The sequence below is a fragment of the Scyliorhinus canicula genome, chromosome 6 (genome assembly GCF_902713615.1).
Source record: "Scyliorhinus canicula chromosome 6, sScyCan1.1, whole genome shotgun sequence".
Classification (NCBI taxonomy): Eukaryota; Metazoa; Chordata; class Chondrichthyes; order Carcharhiniformes; family Scyliorhinidae; genus Scyliorhinus; species Scyliorhinus canicula.
In genome coordinates this window covers 200,843,666-200,867,112 of record NC_052151.1, presented here as the reverse complement: position 1 = coordinate 200,867,112, position 23,447 = coordinate 200,843,666, and the positions used below count along the sequence as shown (strand labels likewise).

The following is a 23,447-nucleotide window of genomic DNA, read 5'->3' as shown; positions in this document are numbered from 1 at the left end:
ACAACACACTGACAGCACACACTGACAACACACAGTCACAACACACTACAAAACAACTGACAACACACTCACAACAACACAGTCACAACACACTGACACATGACAACACACTCCCACACAGTCACAACACACTGACACACACTGACAACACACTCACACACAACGTCACAACACACACAACACACTGACAACAACACAGTCAACACACTCAAAACACTGACAACACTTCACAACAACACAGGCCACACACTGACAGCACACTGACAACACACTGACAACACACAGTCACAACACACTGACAACACACTGACAACAACACTCCACAACACACTATCAAAACCTGACAACACACTCCAACAACCACCCACAACAACCTGACAACACACTGACAACACACTGACAACAACACAGTCACAACCCACTGTCAAAACACTGACAACACACTGAGAACAACACATCACAACACACTGACATGCCACTGACAACACACACTGACACACATTCACAACACACTTTCAAAACACTGACAACACCAGTCACAACCACTGACAGCACACTGACAACACCACAGTCACAACAACACTGACAACACACTGACAACACACAGTCACAACACACTGACAACACACTGACAACACACAGTCAACAACACACTGACAACACACTGACAACACACTGACAACAACACACTCACAACACACTCACAACACACTGACAACACAGTCACAACACACTTTCAAAACACTGACAGCACACTGACAACACACTCACAACAACACAGTCACAACACACTGACAACACACTCACAACAACACAGTCACAACACACTTTCAAAACACTGACAACACACTGACAACACAGTCACAACACACTGACAGCACACTGACAACACACTGTCAAAACACTGACAACACACTCACAACAACACAGTCACAACGCACTGTCAAAACACTGACAACACACTGACAACAACACACTCACAAAAACACACTGACAACACACTGACAACAACACACTCACAACAACACACTGACAACAACACAGTCACAACACACTGAGAACACACTGACAACACACAGTCACAACAACACACTGACAACACACTGACAACAACATACTCACAACAACACACTGACAACACACAGTCACAACAACACACTGACAACACACTGACAACACACTGACAACAACACAGTCACAACACACTGACAACACACAGTCACAACAACACACTGACAACACACAGTCACAACAACACACTGACAAGATATTAATAACACACTGTCAAAACACTGACAACACACCCACAACAACACACCCACAACATACACTGACAACAACACACCCACAACAACACACCCACAACAACACACCCACAACAACACACCCACAACAACACACCCACAACAACACACCCACAACATACACTGACAACAACACACCCACAACAACACACCCACAACATACACTGACAACAACACACCACAACAACACACCCACAACATACACTGACAACAAACACACCCACAACAACACACCCACAACAAACACTGACAACACACAGTCACAACAACACACTGACAACACAGTCACAACACACTTTCAAAACACTGACAACACACTGACACCAACACAGTCACAACAACACGCTGACAACACACAGTCACAATAACACACTGACAAGATATTAATAACACACTGTCAAAACACTGACAACACACTGACAACAACACACTCACAACACACTGACAACACACTCACAACACACTGACAACACACTGACAACAACACACTGACAACACACTGACAACACACTGACAACACACAGTCACAACAACACACTGACAACACACTCACAACAACACAGTCACAACACACTGTCAAAACACTGACAACACACTGACAACAACACAGTCACAACACACTGACAACACACTGACAACACAGTCACAACACACTATCAAAACACTGACAACACACTCACAACAACACAGTCACAACACACTGACAGCACACTGACAACACACTGACAACACACAGTCACAACACACTGACAACACACTGACAACAACACAGTCACAACACACTATCAAAACACTGACAACACACTCACAACAACACAGTCACAACACACTGACAACACACTGACAACACACTGACAACAACACAGTCACAACACACTGTCAAAACACTGACAACACACTGAGAACAACACAGTCACAACACACTGACAGCACACTGACAACAACACACTGACAACAACACAGTCACAACACACTTTCAAAACACTGACAACACACAGTCACAACACACTGACAGCACACTGACAACACACAGTCACAACAACACACTGACAACACACTGACAACACACTGACAACACACAGTCACAACAACACACTGACAACACACTGACAACACACTGACAACAACACACTCACAACACACTCACAACACACTGACAACACAGTCACAACACACTTTCAAAACACTGACAGCACACTGACAACACACTCACAACAACACAGTCACAACACACTGACAACACACTCACAACAACACAGTCACAACACACTTTCAAAACACTGACAACACACTGACAACACAGTCACAACACACTGACAGCACACTGACAACACACTGTCAAAACACTGACAACACACTCACAACAACACACTCACAAAAACACACTCACAACACACTCACAACAACACACTGACAACAACACACTCACAACAACACACTGACAACAACACAGTCACAACACACTGAGAACACACTGACAACACACAGTCACAACAACACACTGACAACACACTGACAACAACATACTCACAACAACACACTGACAACACACAGTCACAACAACACACTGACAACACACTGACAACACACTGACAACAACACAGTCACAACACACTGACAACACACAGTCACAACAACACACTGACAACACACAGTCACAACAACACACTGACAAGATATTAATAACACACTGTCAAAACACTGACAACACACCCACAACAACACACCCACAACATACACTGACAACAACACACCCACAACAACACACACACAACAAAACACTGACAACACACAGTCACAACAACACACTGACAACACAGTCACAACACACTTTCAAAACACTGACAACACACTGACACCAACACAGTCACAACAACACGCTGACAACACACAGTCACAATAACACACTGACAAGATATTAATAACACACTGTCAAAACACTGACAACACACTGACAACAACACACTCACAACACACTGACAACACACTCACAACACACTGACAACAACACAGTCACAACACACTGACAACACACTGACAACACAGTCACAACAAACACTGACAACACACTGACAACAACACACCGACAACACACAGTCACAACAACACACTGACAACACACTCACAACAACACAGTCACAACACACTGTCAAAACACTGAACACACTGACAACAACACAGTCACAACACACTGACAGCACACTGACAACCCACTCACAACAACACAGTCACAACACACTATCAAAACACTGACAACCCACTCACAACAACACAGTCACAACACACTGACAACACAGTCACAACACACTATCAAAACACTGACAACCCACTCACAACAACACAGTCACAACACACTGACAACACAGTCACAACACACTATCAAAACACTGACAACCCACTCACAACACACAGTCACAACAACACACTGACAACACACAGTCACAACAACACACTGACAACACACTGACAACACACAGTCACAACAACACACTGACAACACACAGTCACAACACACTGACAACAACACAGTCACAACAACACACTGACAACACACTGACAACACACAGTCACAACACACTGACAACACACTGACAACACACTCACAACAACACAGTCACAACACACTGACAACACACTGACAACAACACAGTCACAACACACTGACAACACACTGACAACACAGTCACAACAACACACTCACAACAACACAGTCACAACACACTGACAACACAGTCACAACACACTTTCAAAACACTGACAACACACTGACAACAACACAGTCACAACACACTGACAACACACTGACAGCACACTGACAACAACACAGTCACAACACACTGACAACACAGTCACAACACACTTTCAAAACACTGACAACACACAGTCACAACACACTGTCAAAACACTGACAACACACTGACAACAACACACTCACAACAACACACTGACAACACACTGACAACAACACACTCACAACAACACACTGACAACACACAGCCACAACAACACACAGACAACACACTGACAACAACACACTGACAACACACAGTCACAACACAGTCACAACACACTGACAACACACTGACAGCACACTGACAACACAGTCACAACACACTTTCAAAACACTGACAACACACAGTCACAACACACTGACAACACACTGACAACACACTGCCAACAACACAGTCACAACACACTGACAGCGCACTCACAACAACACAGTCACAACACACTTTCAAAACACTCACAACAACACAGTCACAACACACTTTCAAAACACTGACAACACACTGACAACACACAGTCACAACAACACACTGACAACACACTGACAACAACACAGTCACAACACACTGACAACACACTCACAACAACACAGTCACAACACACTGACAACACACTCACAACACACTGACAACAACACACTCACAACACACACACTGACAACACACTGACAACAACACAGTCACAACACACTGACAACACACTCACAACAACACAGTCACAACAACACACTGACAACACACAGTCACAACAACACACTGACAACACACTGACAACACACTGACAACAACACACTCACAACAACACACTGACAACACACTGACAACACACAGTCACAACAACACACTGACAACACACTGACAACAACACAGTCACAACACACTGACAACACACTGACAACAACACACTCACAACAACACACTGACAACACACTGACAACACACAGTTACAACAACACACTGACAACACACTGACAACAACACAGTCACAACACACTGACAACACACTCACAACAACACAGTCACAACACACTGACAACACACAGTCACAACAACACACTGACAACACACTGACAACAACACAGTCACAACACACTGACAACACACAGTCACAACACACTGACAACACACTGACAACACACGCACAACACAGTCATAACACACTGTCAAAACACTGACAACACACTCACAACAACACAGTCACAACATACTGACAACACACAGTCACAACATACTGACAACACACTCACAACAACACAGTCACAACACACTGTCACAACACTGACAACACACTGACAACAACACACTCACAACAACACACTGACAACACACACTCACAACAACACAGTCACAACACACTGACAACACACTCACAACAACAGTCACAACACACTGTCAAAACACTGACAACACACTCACAACAACACAGTCACAACAACACACTGACAACACACTGACAACACACTGACAACAACACACTCACAACAACACACTGACAACACACAGTCACAACAACACACTGACAACACACTGACAACAACACAGTCACAACAACACACTGACAACACACTGGCAACAACACAGTCACAACACACTGACAACACACTCACAACAACACAGTCACAACAACACACTGACAACAACACAGTCACAACACACTGACAACACACAGTCACAACAACACACTGACAACAACACAGTCACAACACACTGACAACACAGTCACAACACACTTTCAAAACACTGACAACACACTGACAACAACACAGTCACAACACACTCACAACAACACAGTCACAACAACACACTGACAACAACACAGTCACAACACACTGACAACACACAGTCACAACAACACACTGACAACACACTGACACCAACACAGTCACAACACACTGACAACACAGTCACAACACACTTTCAAAACACTGACAACACACTGACAACACACAGTCACAACACACTGACAGCACACTCACAACAACACAGTCACAACACACTGACAACAACACACTGACAACACAGTCACAACACACTGACAACACACTGACAGCACACTGACAACAACACAGTCACAACACACTGACAACACAGTCACAACACACTTTCAAAACACTGACAACACACAGTCACAACACACTGTCAACACACTGACAACACACTGACAACAACACACTCACAACAACACACTGACAACACACAGTCACAACAACACACAGACAACACACTGACAACAACACACTGACAACACACAGTCACAACACAGTCACAACACACTGACAACACACTGACAGCACACTGACAACACAGTCACAACACACTTTCAAAACACTGACAACACACAGTCACAACACACTGACAACACACTGACAACACACTGACAACAACACAGTCACAACACACTGACAACACACTGACAACAACACAGTCACAACACACTGACAACACACTGACAACACACTGACAACACACTCACAACAACACAGTCACAACACACTGACAACACACTCACAACACACTGACAACAACACAGTCACAACACACTGACAACACACTAACAACAACACAGTCACAACACACTGACAACACACTCACAACACACTGACAACAACACACTCACAACAACACACTGACAACACACTGACAACAACACACTCACAACAACACACTGACAACACACTGACAACACACAGTTACAACAACACACTGACAACACACTGACAACAACACAGTCACAACACACTGACAACACACTCACAACAACACAGTCACAACAACACACTGACAACACACAGTCACAACAACACACTGACAACAACACACTCACAACAACACACTGACAACACACTGACAACAACACACTCACAACAACACACTGACAACACACTGACAACACACAGTCACAACAACACACTGACAACACACTGACAACAACACAGTCACAACACACTGACAACACACAGTCACAACAACACACTGACAACACACTGACAACAACACAGTCACAACACACTGACAACACACTGACAACACACGCACAACACAGTCATAACACACTGTCAAAACACTGACAACACACTCACAACAACACAGTCACAACATACTGACAACACACAGTCACAACATACTGACAACACACTCACAACAACACAGTCACAACACACTGTCAAAACACTGACAACACACTGACAACAACACACTCACAACAACACACTGACAACACACACTCACAACAACACAGTCACAACACACTGACAACACACTCACAACAACACAGTCACAACACACTGTCAAAACACTGACAACACACTCACAACAACACAGTCACAACAACACACTGACAACACACTGACAACACACTGACAACAACACACTCACAACAACACACTGACAACACACAGTCACAACAACACACTGACAACACACTGACAACAACACAGTCACAACAACACACTGACAACACACTGACAACAACACAGTCACAACACACTGACAACACACTCACAACAACACAGTCACAACAACACACTGACAACAACACAGTCACAACACACTGACAACACACTCACAACAACACAGTCACAACAACACACTGACAACAACACAGTCACAACACACTGACAACACACAGTCACAACAACACACTGACAACACACTGACAACAACACAGTCACAACACACTGACAACACACAGTCACAACACACTGACAACACACAGTCACAACACACTGACAACACACTGACAACACATTGACGACACACGCACAACACAGTCATAACACACTGTCAAAACACTGACAACACACTCACAACAACACAGTCACAACATACTGACAACACACAGTCACAACATACTGACAACAACACAGTCACAACAACACAGTCACAACACACTGTCAAAACACTGACAACACACTGACAACACACACTCACAACAACACAGTCACAACACACTGACAACACACTCACAACAACACACTGACAACACACACTCACAACAACACAGTCACAACACACTGACAACACACTCACAACAACACAGTCACAACACAGTCAAAACACTGACAACACACTCACAACACACACTCACAACACACTGACAACACACTGACAACAACACACTCACAACAATACACTGACAACACACTGACAACACACAGTCACAACACAGTCAAAACACTGACAACACACTGACAACACACACTCACAACACACTGACAGCACACTGACAACACACTGACAACACACTGACAACAACACACTCACAACAATACACTGAAAACACACAGTCACAACAACACACTGACACGACACTAACAATTGTTCTCGGTGCTTCTCCGTCCCTTTCTGACACTGCTTCTTGCTCATTTTCTTTGACTTTCATAATCACCCTCCTTCGTCTCTCTTGAGAGAGAGAATCGTAAACAAGTTTGTACCACATTCATCTACGGAGAATTGAACCATTACCACAAATCATTAAAAGCTCCACAGGGAGTTGTGCAATTTAAGCCAACCCACATTTCCCATTTGCCTTCAACTCATTAAACTGCAAAATAAACATCAGTCCCATTAAGATTGAACATCAACATCCTGGCTCCTGAATATAACAACACGGCTTAATAGCAGCTCAACCAGCAAGATTCAGAAATATCTGTACACTGACTGGCGTCTCTCAGTCTCTCTCAGGGAGATATCTGTACACTGACTGGTGTCTCTCAGTCCCTCTCTCTCAGGGAGATATCTGTACACTGACTGGTGTCTCTCAGTCCCTCTCTCTCAGGGAGATATCTGTACGCTGACTGGTGTCTCTCAGTCCCTCTCTCTCAGGGAGATATCTGTACACTGACTGGTGTCTCTCAGTCCCTCTCTCTCAGGGAGATATCTGTACGCTGACTGGTGTCTCTCAGTCCCTCTCTCTCAGGGAGATATCTGTACACTGACTGGTGTCTCTCAGTCTCTCTCTCTCGGGGAGATATCTGCACACTGACTGGTGTCTCTCAGTCCCTCTCTCTCAGGGAGATATCTGTACGCTGACTGGTGTCTCTCAGTCCCTCTCTCTCAGGGAGATATCTGTACACTGACTGGTGTCTCTCAGTCCCTGTCTCTCTCAGGGGGATATCTGCACACTGACTGGTGTCTCTCAGTCCCTCTCTCTCAGGGGGATATCTGTACACTGACTGGTGTCTCTCAGTCCCTCTCTCAGGGAGATATCTGTACACTAAATACTGTAGTGTCTCTCTGTCCCTCTCTCTCAGGGAGAAATCTGTACACTGACTGGTGTCTCTCAGTCTTTCCCTCTCAGGGAGAAATCTGTACACTGACTGGTGTCTCTCAGCCTCTCTCTCAGGGAGATATCTGTACACTGACTGGTGTCTCTCAGTCCCTCTCTCAGGGAGATATCTGTACACTGACTGATGTCTCTTAGTCCCTCTCTCTCAGGGAGATATCTGTACACTGACTGGTGTCTCTCAGTCTCTCTCTCAGTAGGATATCTGTATGCTGACTGGTGTCTCTCAGTCCCTCTCTCAGGGAGATATCTGTACACTGACTGATGTCTCTCAGTCCCTCTCTCTCAGGGAGATATCTGTACACTGACTGGTGTCTCTCAGTAACTCTCTCAGTAGGATATCTGTATGCTGACTGGTGTCTCTCAGTCCATCCCTCAGGGAGATATCTGTACACTGACTGGTGTCTCTCAGTCCCTCTCTCAGGGAGATATCTGTACACTGACTGATGTCTCTCACTCCCTCTCTCTCAGGGAGATATCTGTACACTGACTGGTGTCTCTCAGTCCCTCTCTCAGGGAGATATCTGTACACTGACTGGTGTCTCTCAGTCTCTCTCTCAGTAGGATATCTGTATGCTGACTGGTGTCTCTCAGTCCCTCCCTCAGGGAGATATCTGTACACTGACTGATGTCTCTCAGTCCCTCTCTCTCAGGGAGATATCTGTACACTGACTGGTGTCTCTCAGTAACTCTCTCAGTAGGATATCTGTATGCTGACTGGTGTCTCTCAGTCCCTCTCTCACAAGGAGATATCTGTACACTGACTGGTGTCTCTCAGTCCCTCTCTCTCAGGGAGATATCTGTACACTGACTGGTTTCTATCAGTCCCTCTCTCTCAGGGAGATATCTGTACACTGGCTGGTGTCTCTCAGTCTCTCTTGTGTTGTTCCTTGTGTCTTAATAGAGCTCGTAGTCTCAAATATGGAGAAGATGCTTTATTGTGAATTTGTTCTCTCTTCAGAGCTTAGCTTACGGCTACCTCAAATGCTGCCTGCTGTGTCTGTGTCCTGCTACGAGTTCTGCCTTCCGTGAAGTGTGTCGTCACTTCCTGTCCCTGTGTATATATAGCTCTCCCGTGCTCCCTCTAGTGCTTGCTCAGTTGTGTTGCATCTACTCAGATCTACAATCACCACATCTCTCAGGGGAATATCTGTACACTGACTGGTGTCTCTCAGACCCTCTCTCTCAGGGAGATATCTGTACACTGACTGGTGTCTCAGTCCCTCTCTCAAGTAGATATCTGTACACTGACTGGTGTCTCTCAGTCCCTCTCTCTCAGGGAGATATCTGTACACTGACTGGTGTCTCTCAGTCCCTCTCTCTCAGGGAGATATCTGTACACTGACTGGTTTCTATCAGTCCCTCTCTCTCAGGGAGATATCTGTACACTGGCTGGTGTCTCTCAGTCTCTCTTGTGTTGTTCCTTGTGTCTTAATAGAGCTCGTAGTCTCAAATATGGAGAAGATGCTTTATTGTGAATTCGTTCTCTCTTCAGAGCTTAGCTTACGGCTACCTCAAATGCTGCCTGCTGTGTCTGTGTCCTGCTACGAGTACTGCCTTCCGTGAAGTGTGTCGTCACTTCCTGTCCCTGTGTATATATAGCTCTCCCGTGCTCCCTCTAGTGCTTGCTCAGTTGTGTTGCATCTACTCAGATCTACAATCACCACATCTCTCAGGGGAATATCTGTACACTGACTGGTGTCTCTCAGACCCTCTCTCTCAGGGAGATATCTGTACACTGACTGGTGTCTCAGTCCCTCTCTCAAGTAGATATCTGTACACTGACTGGTGTCTCTCAGTCCCTCTCTCTCAGGGAGATATCTGTACACTGACTGGTATCTCTCAGTCCCTCTCTCTCAGTGAGATATCTGTACACTGACTGGAGTCCCTCAGTCCCTCTCTCTCAGGGAGATATCTGTACACTGACTGGTGTCTCTCAGTCCCTCTCTCAGGGAGATATCTGTACACTGACTGGTGTCTCTCAGTCTCTCTCTCTCAGGGAGATATCTGTACACTGACTGGTGTCTCTCAGTCTCTCTCTCTCAGGGAGTTATCTGTACACTGACTGGTGTCTCTCAGTCCCTCTCTCAGGGAGATATCTGTACATTGACTGGTGTCTTCCAGTCCCTCTCTCTCAGTGAGATATCTGTACACTGACTGGTGTCTCTCAGTCTCTCTCTCTCAGGGAGTTATCTGTACACTGACTGGTGTCTCTCAGTCCCTCTCTCTCAGGGAGATATCTGTACACTGACTGGTGTCTCTCAGTCCCTCTCTCTCAGGGAGATATCTGTACATTGACTGGTGTCTTCCAGTCCCTCTCTCTCAGTGAGATATCTGTACACTGACTGGTGTCCCTCAGTCTCTCTCAGGGAGATATCTGTACACTGACTGGTGCCTCTCAGTCCCTCTCTCAGGGAGATATCTGTACACTGACTGATGTCTCTCAGTCTCTCTCGGGGAGATATCTGTACACTGACTTGTGTCTCTCAGTCCCTCTATCTCAGGGAGATATCTGTACACTGACTGGTGTCTCTCAGTCCCTCTCTCTCAGTGAGATATCTGTACACTGACAGGTGTCTCTCAGTCCCTCTCTCTCAGGGAGATATCTGTACACTGACTGGTGTCTCTCAGTCCCTCTCTCACAGGGAGATATCTGTACACTGACTGATGTCTCTCAGTCTCTCTCAGGGAGATATCTGTACACTGACTGGTGTCTCTCAGTCCCTCTCTCTCAGGGGGATATCTGTACACTGACTTGTGTCTCTCAGTCCCTCTATCTCAGGGAGATATCTGTACACTGACTGGTGCCTCTCAGTCCCTCTCTCAGGGAGATATCTGTACACTGACTGGTGTCTCTGAGTCCCTCTCTCTCAGGAAGATATCTGTACACTGACTGGTGTCTCTCAGTCTCTCTCAGGGAGATATCTATACACTGACTGGTGTCTCTCTGTCCCTCTCTCTCAGGGAGATATCTGTACACTGACTGGTGTCTCTCAGTCTCTCTCTGGGAGATATCTGTACACTGACTGGTGTCTTTCAGTCTCTCTCTCTGGGAGATATCTGTACACTGACTGGTGTCTCTCAGTAGCTCTCTCTCAGGGAGATATCTGTACACTGACTGGTGTTTCTCAGTCTCTCTCTCTCAGGGAGATATCTGTACACTGACTGGTGTATCTCAGTCCCTCTATCTCAGGGAAATATCTGTGCACTGACTGGTGTCTCTCAGTCTCTCTCTGGGAGATATCTGTACACTGAATGGTTTCTCTCAGTCCCTCTCTCTCAGGGAGATATCTTTACGCTGACTGGTGTCTCTCAGTCCCTCTCAGGGAGATATCTGTACACTGACTGGTGTCTTCCAGTCTCTCTCTCTGGGAGATATCTGTACACTGATTGGTGCCTCTCAGTCGCTCTCTCTCAGGGAGATATCTGTACACTGACTGGTGTTTCTCAGTCTCTCTCTCTCAGGGAGATATCTGTACACTGACTGGTGTCTCTCAGTCCCTCTCTCTCAGGGAGATAGCTGTACACTGACTGGTGTCTCTCAGCCCCTCTCTCTCTCAGGGAGATATCTGTACACTGACTGGTGTCTCTCAGTCTCTCTCTCTCAGGGAGATATCTGTACACTGACACATGTCTCTCAGTCCCTCTCTCAGGGAGATATCTGTACACTGACTGGTGTCTCTCAGTCCCTCTCTCTCAGTGAGATATCTGTACACTGACTGGTGTCTCTCAGTCCTTTTCTCTCAGGGAGATATCTGTACACTGACTGGTGTCTCTCAGTCCCTCTCTCAGGGAGATATCTGTACACTGACTGGTGTCTCTCAGTCCCTCTCTCTCAGGGAGATATCTGTACACTGACTGGCGTCTCTCAGCAAATCTCTCTGAGATGTAAGGCAGTAACGTTTCCCCATTTTGTCCCACCTTACAGAACCTGTGTCAGGAATATTACTGTGAGTCCCTCGGCCTAGCCCACATTGGAACAGTCTGCGAACCGGATAAGAACTGTGCAGTTATCCAGGACATCGGACTTCAGAGTGCCTTCACTGTAGCTCACGAAATCGGTAAACTACTACAGCAAAGGAGCTTACTCTGTACCTAACCCCGTGCTGTACCTGTCCTGGGAGTGTTTGATGGGGACAGTGTAGCGGGAGCTTTACTCTGCATCTAACCCCGTGCTGTACATGTCCTGGGATTGTTTGATGGGGACAGTGTAGAGGGAGCTTTACTCTGTATCTAACCCTGTGCTGTACCTGTCCTGGGAGTGTTTGATGGGGACAGTGTAGAGGGAGCTTTACTCTGTATCTAACCCTGTGCTGTACCTGTCCTGGGAGTGTTTGATGGGGACAGGGTAGAGGAAACTTTACTCTGTATCTAACCCCGTGCTGTACCTGTCCTGGGAGTGTTTGATGGGGACAATGTAGAGGTAGCTTTACTCTGTATCTAACCCTGTGCTGCACGTGTCCTGGGAGTGTTTGATGGGGACAGTGTAGAGGGAGCTTTACTCTGTATCTAACCCCGTGCTGTACTCTGTATCTAACCCTGTGCTGTACCTGTTCTGGGAGTGTTTGATGGGGACAGTGTAGAGGGAGCTTTACTCTGTATCTAACCCCGTGCTGTACTCTGTATCTAACCCCGTGCTGTACCTGTCCTGGGAGTGTTTGATGGGGACAGTGTAGAGGAATGTTACTCTGTGTCTAATGTCCCCTCCTCTGATTTGATTGAAGGACATCTCTTGGGAATGCCGCACGATAGTTCTGACGTTTGTGCGCAAGTGGGGGAGCTGCCAAGTGCCAATCAAATGATGTCGAACATGTTGTCTAGGATCGATTACTCCGAACCCTGGTCACGTTGCAGTAACAAACTCTCTCTGGGCTTCTTCGAGTCCAAACGAGGTATGTTGAAGGCTTGTTGCCAGCGAGGCCGCCACCATGCGTCACGTTTGTGAGGCCAAAGAGACTTTGTATCCTTCCTGCTTGTGTGCGCCAGCTTGCTGCCCCTTTTTAGACCACACCGCTCGCTTTTGACAACAGGAAATTGAGAGTCTAATGTCGATATCCTCGGAAATGTTTTTTGTAAATTAGTTTAGAGTGTCCAATTCTAGTCCGGCGATCGAACCCGGGGCCTCGGCACCATGAGACAGCAGTGCTAGCCACTGCGCCACCATGCCGCTCATGCGCACGGAAATATTTTTGGACTTGTCTTGTCCCTTCCCGCCCGTAATGAGGACATTGGCGTCTCAGCCTTGTGTGTTTCCTCATCTCCAAATGTTTGGGCCCCATTGAAAGGAAGTTTGAGCAGCAGGCTTTTGATCTTTGGAAGTAAAGGCATTTTTTTTATTGCATATTTTCCCCAGATGTTTGAACTCAATTAGTCATCTCACTGTGAATTGATGTATTTTGGGAGGACTGACAAGGCAGACGAATACACACTGAGCAGTAGGACGCTGGGGAGCTCACAGGATCAGAGGGATCTTGGCGTGTAAGTCCAAAGATGTCTGAGGGCAGTGGGGCAGGTAGTTATGAACGAATATTGGATACCTGCCTTTATTAGCCGAGACATCGAATATAAGTGCAGGGAGGTTAGTTCTTATGTTCTTATACATAGCCTCAAAATAAGGGGAAGTAGATTTAGGACTGAATTTAGGAGGAACTTCTTCACCCAAAGGGTTGTGAATCTATGGAATTCCTTGCCCAGTGAAGCAGTTGAGGCTCCTTCATTACATGTTTTTAAGATAAAGAGCGATAGTTTTTTGAAGAAAAAAGGGATTAAGGGTTATGGTGTTCGGGCCGGAAAGTGGAGCTGAGTCCACAAAAGATCAGCCATGATCTCATTGAATGGCGGAGCAGGCTCAAGGGGCCAGGTGGCCTACTCCTGCTCCTAGTTCTTATGTTCTTATGTTCTTATGATGGAGCTGTATAAAACACGGTTTAGGCCACTGTGATGATATGCATAAAGCAATCCTGTCCGTAGCATCATACACGACCTCCGACCAGCAGGTGGCAGTGTACGTCCACCATGCTGCTCTGTGCCTGGAGCAGTTGGGAGTAAGTCGTGCTGGTGGATGGTTGTATTTTGCAGTCGCTCTATAATAGTTAGTGTTGGTCGTTGGTTATTGATTTATTCCAGTTAACAACCAGGCAGTTGTCTGATAATAAATTACTTAAACTAGATGTTCTGTAGTGCATCATTCATATCGGCCAGCGAGCCGAACATGGCAGCCACAGCTAGAGTACTATGTGCAGTTCTAGCAGCCACACTATAGGCAGGGTGTGATTGCACTGGAGAGGATGCAGAGGAGATTCACCGGGATGGTGCCTGGGCTGCAGTGTCTCAGCTATGAGGAGAGGCTGGTTAGGCTGGGGTTGTTTTCCCTGCAGCAGAGAAGGCTGAGGGGGGGACCGCATTGAGTTATACAAAATGATGAGGGAATCAGTAGGGTAGATAGAAGGGAGCTTTTCCCCTTCGTAGAGGGGTCAATAAACAGGGACACAGATTTATGGTGAGGGGCAGGAGGTTTAGAGGAGATTTGAGGAAAAACCTTTTCACCCAGAGGGTGGTGGGGAATCTGGAACTCGCTGCCTGAAAGGGTGGTGGAGGCCGAACCCTCACAACATTTAAGAAGCATTTAGATGAGCGCTTGGAATGCCGCAGCTCACAAGGCTACGGACTAAGTGCTGGAAAATGGGATTAGAATGGACAGGTGCTTGATGGCTGGAGGAGGCATCTTAGGAGCAGAATAGGAGCAGAATTGGGCCATTCATAGAACATAGACCACAGAATTTACAGTGCAGAAGGAGGCCATTCAGCCCATCGAGTCTGCACCGGCTCTTGGAAAGAGCACCCTATCCAAGGTCAGCACCTCCACCCTATCCCCATAACCCAGTAACCCACCCAACACTAAGGGCAATTTTGGACACTAGGGGCAATTTATCATGGCCAATCCACCTAACCGGCACATCTTTGGACTGTGGGAGGAAACCGGAGTACCCGGAGGAAACCCACTCACACACTGGGAGAACGTGCAGACTCCGCACAGACAGTGACCCAAGCCGGGAATCGAACCTGGGACCCTGGAGCTGTGAAGCAATTGCGCTAACCACTGTGCTACCGTGCTGCTCTTCACCCCTCGATGTGGTGCTGAGCTTTGTCTGAAAGCAAGATCAGGCTATCCCACTCCCTGTCATTCTGGTGCGCTCCATGTGCCTATCCAATAACCGCTTGAAGGTTCCTAAAGTGTCCGACTCCACTATCATTCGACCCATCGAGTCTGCTCCGCCATTCAATCATGGCTGATAGGTTTCTCATCCCGATTCTCCTGCCTTCTCCCCATAACCCTTATTAATCATCAACCTATCTATCTCGGACTTAAAGACACTCAGTGATTTGGCCTCAACAGCCTCCTGCGGCAAGGAGTTCCCCTCATTCACCACCCACTGGCTGAAGAAATTCCTCCTCATCTCTGTTTTAAGAGGCCGAATGGCCTCTTTTTATGCCATAAAACTCAGTGGTTCTGTCTCTCTTCACACTATCACATGTGCAAATATCAGATACGTTTGAAGTAAAAGCCATAATTACAAAGGCTGTTATAAATTCCATTTTTATACTACTTTGTGTTGAACCAATTAAACTAAGTTATCCAAACTGAGGGAGGAGCAGCTCCTGAACAGATGCTGCACCAAACAAGCCACAAAGGGAACATAATGATCAAATCAAAATGTGATTAAATAAATAAATCATCTTTATTTGTGTCACAAGTAGGCTTACATTAACGCTGCATTGACGTTACTGTGTAAAACCCCCAGTCGCCACATTCCGGCGCCTGTTCGGGTCACAGAGGGAGAATTCAGAATGTCCAATTCACCTAACAGCACGGGCGCGATTCTCCGCAAATGCGGAGAGTCGTGAAGGCTGCCGTGAAACTGGCCGTGTTTCACGGCAGCCTCCGCGCCCCCTCCCGGGACCCGATTCTCCCCCCCGGGGCGGGGCTAGTCAATGACGATGACGTCAGCCGCGCATGCACGGATGACGTCATCACGCATATGCGTCAAACCCGCGCATGCGCGGGCCGTCATGCCCCTCAGCCGTCCCGCGGACTGATCTTGTGGGGCGGTGGAGGAACAAAGAGTGCGCGGGTATCGGACCCGCTGCCCGCGATCGGTGGGCACCGATCGCGGGCCCATGCCACCCTTGGCACGGCCGTGGTGCGGCCGTGCCAATCGGTGCCATGGTTGTCCGGAACGGCACTTTGCGGCCGTTTTCACGAACGGTGAGAGCAGGTGTGTTGGAGTTCGTGAAAACGGCCGTAAAGGCCTGGGAACTCGGCCCATCGGATAGGGGAGAATCGCTGCTCGCCGTAAAAAAACGGCGAGCAGCGATTCGTGTCGTGGGGCGGCCGTGGGGGGGGGGGGGGGGGGGGGGGGGGGGGGGAGAATAGCGGGAGGTCGGGAAAAATGTCGGGAAGGCCCTCCCGCTATTCTCCGACCCGTCGGGGGGGGGGCCGAGAATCGCGCCCCACGTCTTTTGGGACTTGCGGGAGGAAACCGGAGCACCCGGAGGAATCCCAGGCAGACACGGGGAGAACGTGCAGACTCCGCGCAGACAGTGACCCCAGCCGGGAATCGAACCCAGGTCCCTGGTGCTGTGAAGCAGCAGTGCTAACCACTGCTCTACCTTGTTCAAGGGATCTAAAAAAAAACCCATCCCATCCCATGTGGTGCCCACTGGGCATGGAAGGCCTTGCTGATGCCACCAGACCCCGCATGCTCTCCCTTCAGGGGCACCCGGCTGTGAATATAGCCGAGGTAGAGGGGCAGACATTTGGGTCAGACAGACTTCCTCAGTCGCCTGCTGCCTGGACGTGTTGAAGGGCAAGTTAACACCTTAGTTGGAGCGGAGGTCATTTAGGAAACAAAAAGGAATTCTCATGTTGGTGCGAAGCTTCCTTTAGGCGACTAGCCAGCGGGGGAGGTGGGTTCTCAGCTGGCAACGTGGAAGCTGCCGAAGCACACTGGATGAGTTTGGGCTGTAATGATTCAGCTGTTCCCTGTTGCAATTTGTGTGGTGTTGCAAACAATTTACGACTATTGTCCTTCTCGAAAGATTCCTTTCAATTAAAATTCTCTGGGCGGGATTTTCGCAATGGGGTGGGACCGTGAAAATTCCTTTGACTTTTGGAGGGGCTTGAACGTGCCGCTGAGGGTGGGGGGGGGGGGGGGGGGGGGGGGGGGGGGGGGGGGGTGGGAGAATTCGTAAAATTCCGCCCTCTGTCCCTGTGATCTACCGCAGAAATGTAAGAGGGATGAACTTGAGAGGAGCAGGGAAAGGGAGAGTTGGGCCGGGATTCTCACGGAGCTGGCAGGTCAGCCCGTACCAGTGCCAAGAGTGGCGTGAACCGTTCCTGGGTCAGGCCGCCCGGTAGTTGCGGAATCCTCCCCATTTCCGGGGCTAGGCCGGCGCTGGAGGGGATGGCGCCATGCCAACTGGTACCGAAGGGCCCACACTGGCCGGAGTGAGTTGGCGCATGCGCAGGACTGCCAGCGTTTTCTGGCACATGCGCAGGACCGCTGACATGTTTCCTGTGCATGCACAGGGGGTTTCTTCTCCACACAGGCCATGGTGGTGCCCTACAGAGACCGGCGCGGAGGGAAAGAGTGCCCTCATGGCACAGGCCCGCCCACAGATCGGTGGGCCCTGATCGCGGGCCAGGCCCACCGTGTGGCCCCCCCCCACCTGCGGGGGCCGGAACCCCCCCCCCCCCCCGCATCCTCTCCCCCCCCCCCCAACCCGAGGACCCCCGCTAACCACCCTCCAAGCCAGGTCCCGCCAGGATGGACCATGTCCATTTCACGTCGGAGGGACTGGCCGAAAACGAGCGGCCCGCCCGGCCCATCGGGGCCCGGAAAATTGCCGGGGTGGCTGCTGCCAACGGCCCCCAACTGGTGCGGCGCGATCCCCGGCAGCCGGCGTCGGAGTGGCGTGGCAGGATTCACCCCCCCCCCCCCCCCCCCCCCCCCCGGCGATTCTCCGACCCGGAGGGGTGTCAGGATCACCCCCCCCCCCCCCCCCCCCACCCCGGCGATTCTCCGACCCGGCGGGGTGTCAGGAACACCGCCCATGATGTGCCATTTAGCAGTCTTCTCGATTGCACTGTTGCACCCTGCAGACTCCTCTGTTGTTAAGTAAAGGCCAGTTTTGTTTCACACAAGTCCAGTAGGGCAGCACGGTAGCACTGTGGATAGCACAATTGCTTCACAGCTCCAGGGTCCCAGGTTCGATTCCCGGCTTGGGTCACTGTCTGTGCGGAGTCTGCACGTCCTCCCCGTGTGTGCGTGGGTTTCCTCCGGGTCCTCCGGTTTCCTCCCGCAGTCCAAAGATGTGTAGGTTAGGTGGATTGGCCGGCTAAATTGCCATTCGTGTTGGGTGGGGTTACTGGTTATGGGGATAGGGTGGAGGTGTGGGCTTGGGTAGGGTGCTCTTTCCATGGGCCGGTGCAGACTCGATGGACCGAATGGCCTCCTTCTGCGCTGTAAATTCTATGACGTGACAGTTAGCTCTGGGAACACAATGGAGGACAATCCATGTTGACAATGGAGCTTTGCTCCCCAATGGTCAAAGCTTTCAAGATACCTTCACGCCTTCCTTGCACAATGTTAGTCCTTCTTTGTTCTTTACAGTTTCTGGAGTCGTCTAGCCTATCATCCTGAGGTTTTGCAGGGAGTTCGGACAATGGTAGGCATGAGGCCCACCAGGAGTGTCGCTTTGACACGTCCCCTGCAAATCCACGTTCAGGGGCTTCTGGGAAGGTGGCCAACGTCAGGCGATTCGGCAGCCATTTTAAAACACAGTGGCCGGATTCTCTGTCAGCTGACGCCAAAATCGGGAATCACGATTGGGCAAACAATTATTTAACGCCAAAATAGTGACGGGCACAGGTTCCGTGCCAAATCGCATTTCTCTGCCTCCTCGACAGCGGCGTCAATGCGCACCAGGAAGCATGTCTATTAAACACCATTGGCATATCATTAGCGGGCCTGACTCGGTATTCTCCGGGGCCTCTGTCATCCTCCGCCTCCGATGGGCCGAGTTCCCGACGGCGCGGTTCACTTGTGCTTTTAAAAGTCCTGATGAGAGAGGGGAGAGGGGTTGCGTAAAGTGTCCAACATTGCCATAGTTTTCTGACAGTCGTGCTGCTTGCTGGGGGGTTCTGCCAGAGCTGAGGGGGGGGGGGGTTGGCCAGGAGGTGGTCTGTGGGATCAGGGTGGACGGGGCGCAGAACACCATTGCCACAGCCGGAAAGGCAAGCCATGTTTCTAACAGCCCACCGTGAACTTAGTGCCATAGGGTCCATGTGGATCACCACCCTGGCACCCCCCCCCCCCCCCCCCACCCAGTTATCCTATGGCCCCCAGCCCACCCATCAGCGGGATGGCACATTCCGCGCAACCAGTGCCACCTTGTGGCTGGGATGGTGTGTGTGGGGAGTGAAGTGCGTATATGCGGATGCAGCCCGTCAGCGTCCCTAGCATCAATCCAAAATCTGGCGAATCACCGCGCCATTTTCTTTGGAATCGATTGTGTTCCAGGGTGACGCCGGCACTAGTCCCTCCACGGTCGCTGAATCGATGCATTTTCGGCGCCAGTTTTACTGCCGTGGAAGGTCAACGATCCTGTCCCGGCGTCAACACTTAGTCTCAGCAGCGGAGAATGCAGCCGAGTGTCTTTGCAATTGCTGTATGTTCCCATTCAATAACTATCTGAGGAATTAGACCAGCCAAAGGCAGGAAAGGTTAATATTCCACATGGGCACATCGCCGTGACACAGGGAGAACCTTTGGGATCTGCAGTTGGGCCTAACAGGCTGGTGTTCAGCCACCACCGCTCTTTGGCGTTTTCTCCCCTGCTGTCAAATGTCTTCACGTCTGGGTCGACAGACACAAGTTCAGCCTTGCGTCCACCTGAGATCTGTGACAGAGCTGCTCGGCAATATAGAACATAGAACTGTACAGCACAGTACAGGCCCTTCGGCCCACGATGTCGTGCCGAACTAGTCTGAAACTAAGATCAAATCAACCTACTCCCAATCATTCTCGTGCACTCCATATCCAATAACCACTTGAAAGTTCCTAAAGTGTCCACTTCACCGCCATAGCTGGGAGTGCGTTCCACACCCTAACCACTCTCTGAGTAAAGAACCTCCCTCTGACATTCCTCCGATATCTTCCACCATGAACCTCATAGTTATGCCCCCTTGTAACAGCTACATCCACCTGAGGAAATAGTCTCTGAACGTCCACTCTACCTATCCCTCTCATCATCTTATACACCTCAATTAAGTCACCTCTCATCCCCCTAGCTCCCTCAACCTTTCCTCATAAGGCCGATCCTCCAAGCCAGGCAGCATCTTGGTAAATCTCCTTTGCACCCTTTCCAATGCTTCCACATCCTTCCTATGATGAGGTGACCAGAACTGCACACAATGCTCCAAATGTGGGGGTCCTCAGTGCCAAGGTCCGGAATTAAGTCGGAGTCGGAATCGGTGGCCGGTGGTTGGATGGTTTGGACATCCCTGCGTGGCTGGTGGGAGCGAAGAGAGGTAGTAGGTTGAGCAGACCTGTATAAGGCAGCATAATGGCCTCAGAACAAACAGAGTTGTTATCTCTGGGTTGTTGCCCGTGCCACGTGATAGTGAGATGAGGAATAGGGAGAGAGAGCAATTAAACACGTGGCTACAGGGATGGTGCAGGCGGGAGGGGATTCAGATTTCTGGATAACTGGGGCTCTTTCTGGGGAAGGTGGGACCTCTATAGACAGGATGGTCTATATCTGAACCTGAGGGGCACCAATATCCTGGGGGGGAGATTGTTTAGTGCTCTTTGGGGGGGGGGGGGGTTTAAAACTAATTCAGCAGGGGCATGGGAAACCTGGATTGTAGTTTTGGGGTAGGGAGATTGAGAGTATAGAGTCAGGAGCACAGATTTGACTTTGCAGGAGGGTGCCAGTGTTCAGGTAGGTGGTTTGAAGTGTGTCTACTTCAATGCCAGGAGTATACGAAATAAGGTAGGGGAACTGGCAGCATGGGTGGGTACCTGGGACTTCGACATTGTGGCCATTTCAGAGACATGGATAGAGCAGGGACAGGAATGGTTGTTGCAGGTTCCGGGGTTTAGGTGTTTTAGTAAGCTCAGAGAAGGGGGCAAAAGAGGGGGAGGTGTGGCGCTGCTAGTCAAGGACAGTATTACGGTGGCGGAAAGGATGCTAGATGGGGACTCTTCTTCTGAGGTAGTATGGGCTGAGGTTAGAAACAGGAAAGGAGAGGTCACCCTGTTGGGAGTTTTTCTATAGGCCACCTAATAGTTCTAGGGATGTAGAGGAAAGGATGGCGAAGATGATTCTGGAAAAGAGCGAAAGTAACAGGGTAGTTGTTATGGGAGACTTTAACTTTCCAAATATTGACTGGAAAGATATAGTTCGAGTACATTAGATGGTCGTTCTTTGTACAATGTGTGCAGGAGGGTTTCCTGACACAATATGTTGACAGGCCAACAAGAGGCGAGGCCACATTGGATTGGTTTTGGGTAATGAACCAGGCCAGGTGTTAGATCTGGAGGTAGGTGAGCACTTTGGAAACAGTGACCACAATTCGGTGACCTTTACGTTAGTGATGGAAAGGGATAAGTATACCCCGCAGGGCAAGAGTTATAGCTGGGGGAAGGGCAATTATGATGCCATTAGACATGACTTAGGATGTGTTGGTTGGAGAAGTAGGCTGCAAGGGTTGGGCACACTGGATATGTGGAGCTTGTTCAAGGAACAGCTATTGCGTGTTCTTGATAAGTACATACCAGTCAGGCAGGGAGGAAGGGGTCGAGCGAGGGAACCGTGGTTTACCAAAGAAGTGGAATCTCTTGTTAAGAGGAAGAAGGAGGCCTATGTGAAGATGAGGCATGAAGTTTCAGTTGGGGCGCTTGATAGTTACAAGGAAGCGAGGAAGGATCTAAAGAGAGAGCTGAGACGAGCAAGGAGGGGACATGAGAAGTCTTTGGCAGGTAGGATCAAGGAAAACCCAAAAGCTTT

At 48.9% G+C, this 23,447-nt stretch overlaps 1 protein-coding gene across 1 annotated transcript in view; it reads left to right on the top strand.

The window, feature by feature from the left end:
* Positions 1-23,447, top strand: part of LOC119967978 (A disintegrin and metalloproteinase with thrombospondin motifs 5-like) — an 81,284-nt gene that overhangs the window by 6,756 nt on the left and 51,081 nt on the right. The window contains 2 exon segments of the mRNA XM_038801079.1: positions 13,303-13,435; positions 14,099-14,266. Of these exon segments, the coding sequence (XP_038657007.1) occupies positions 13,303-13,435; positions 14,099-14,266 (301 nt within the window).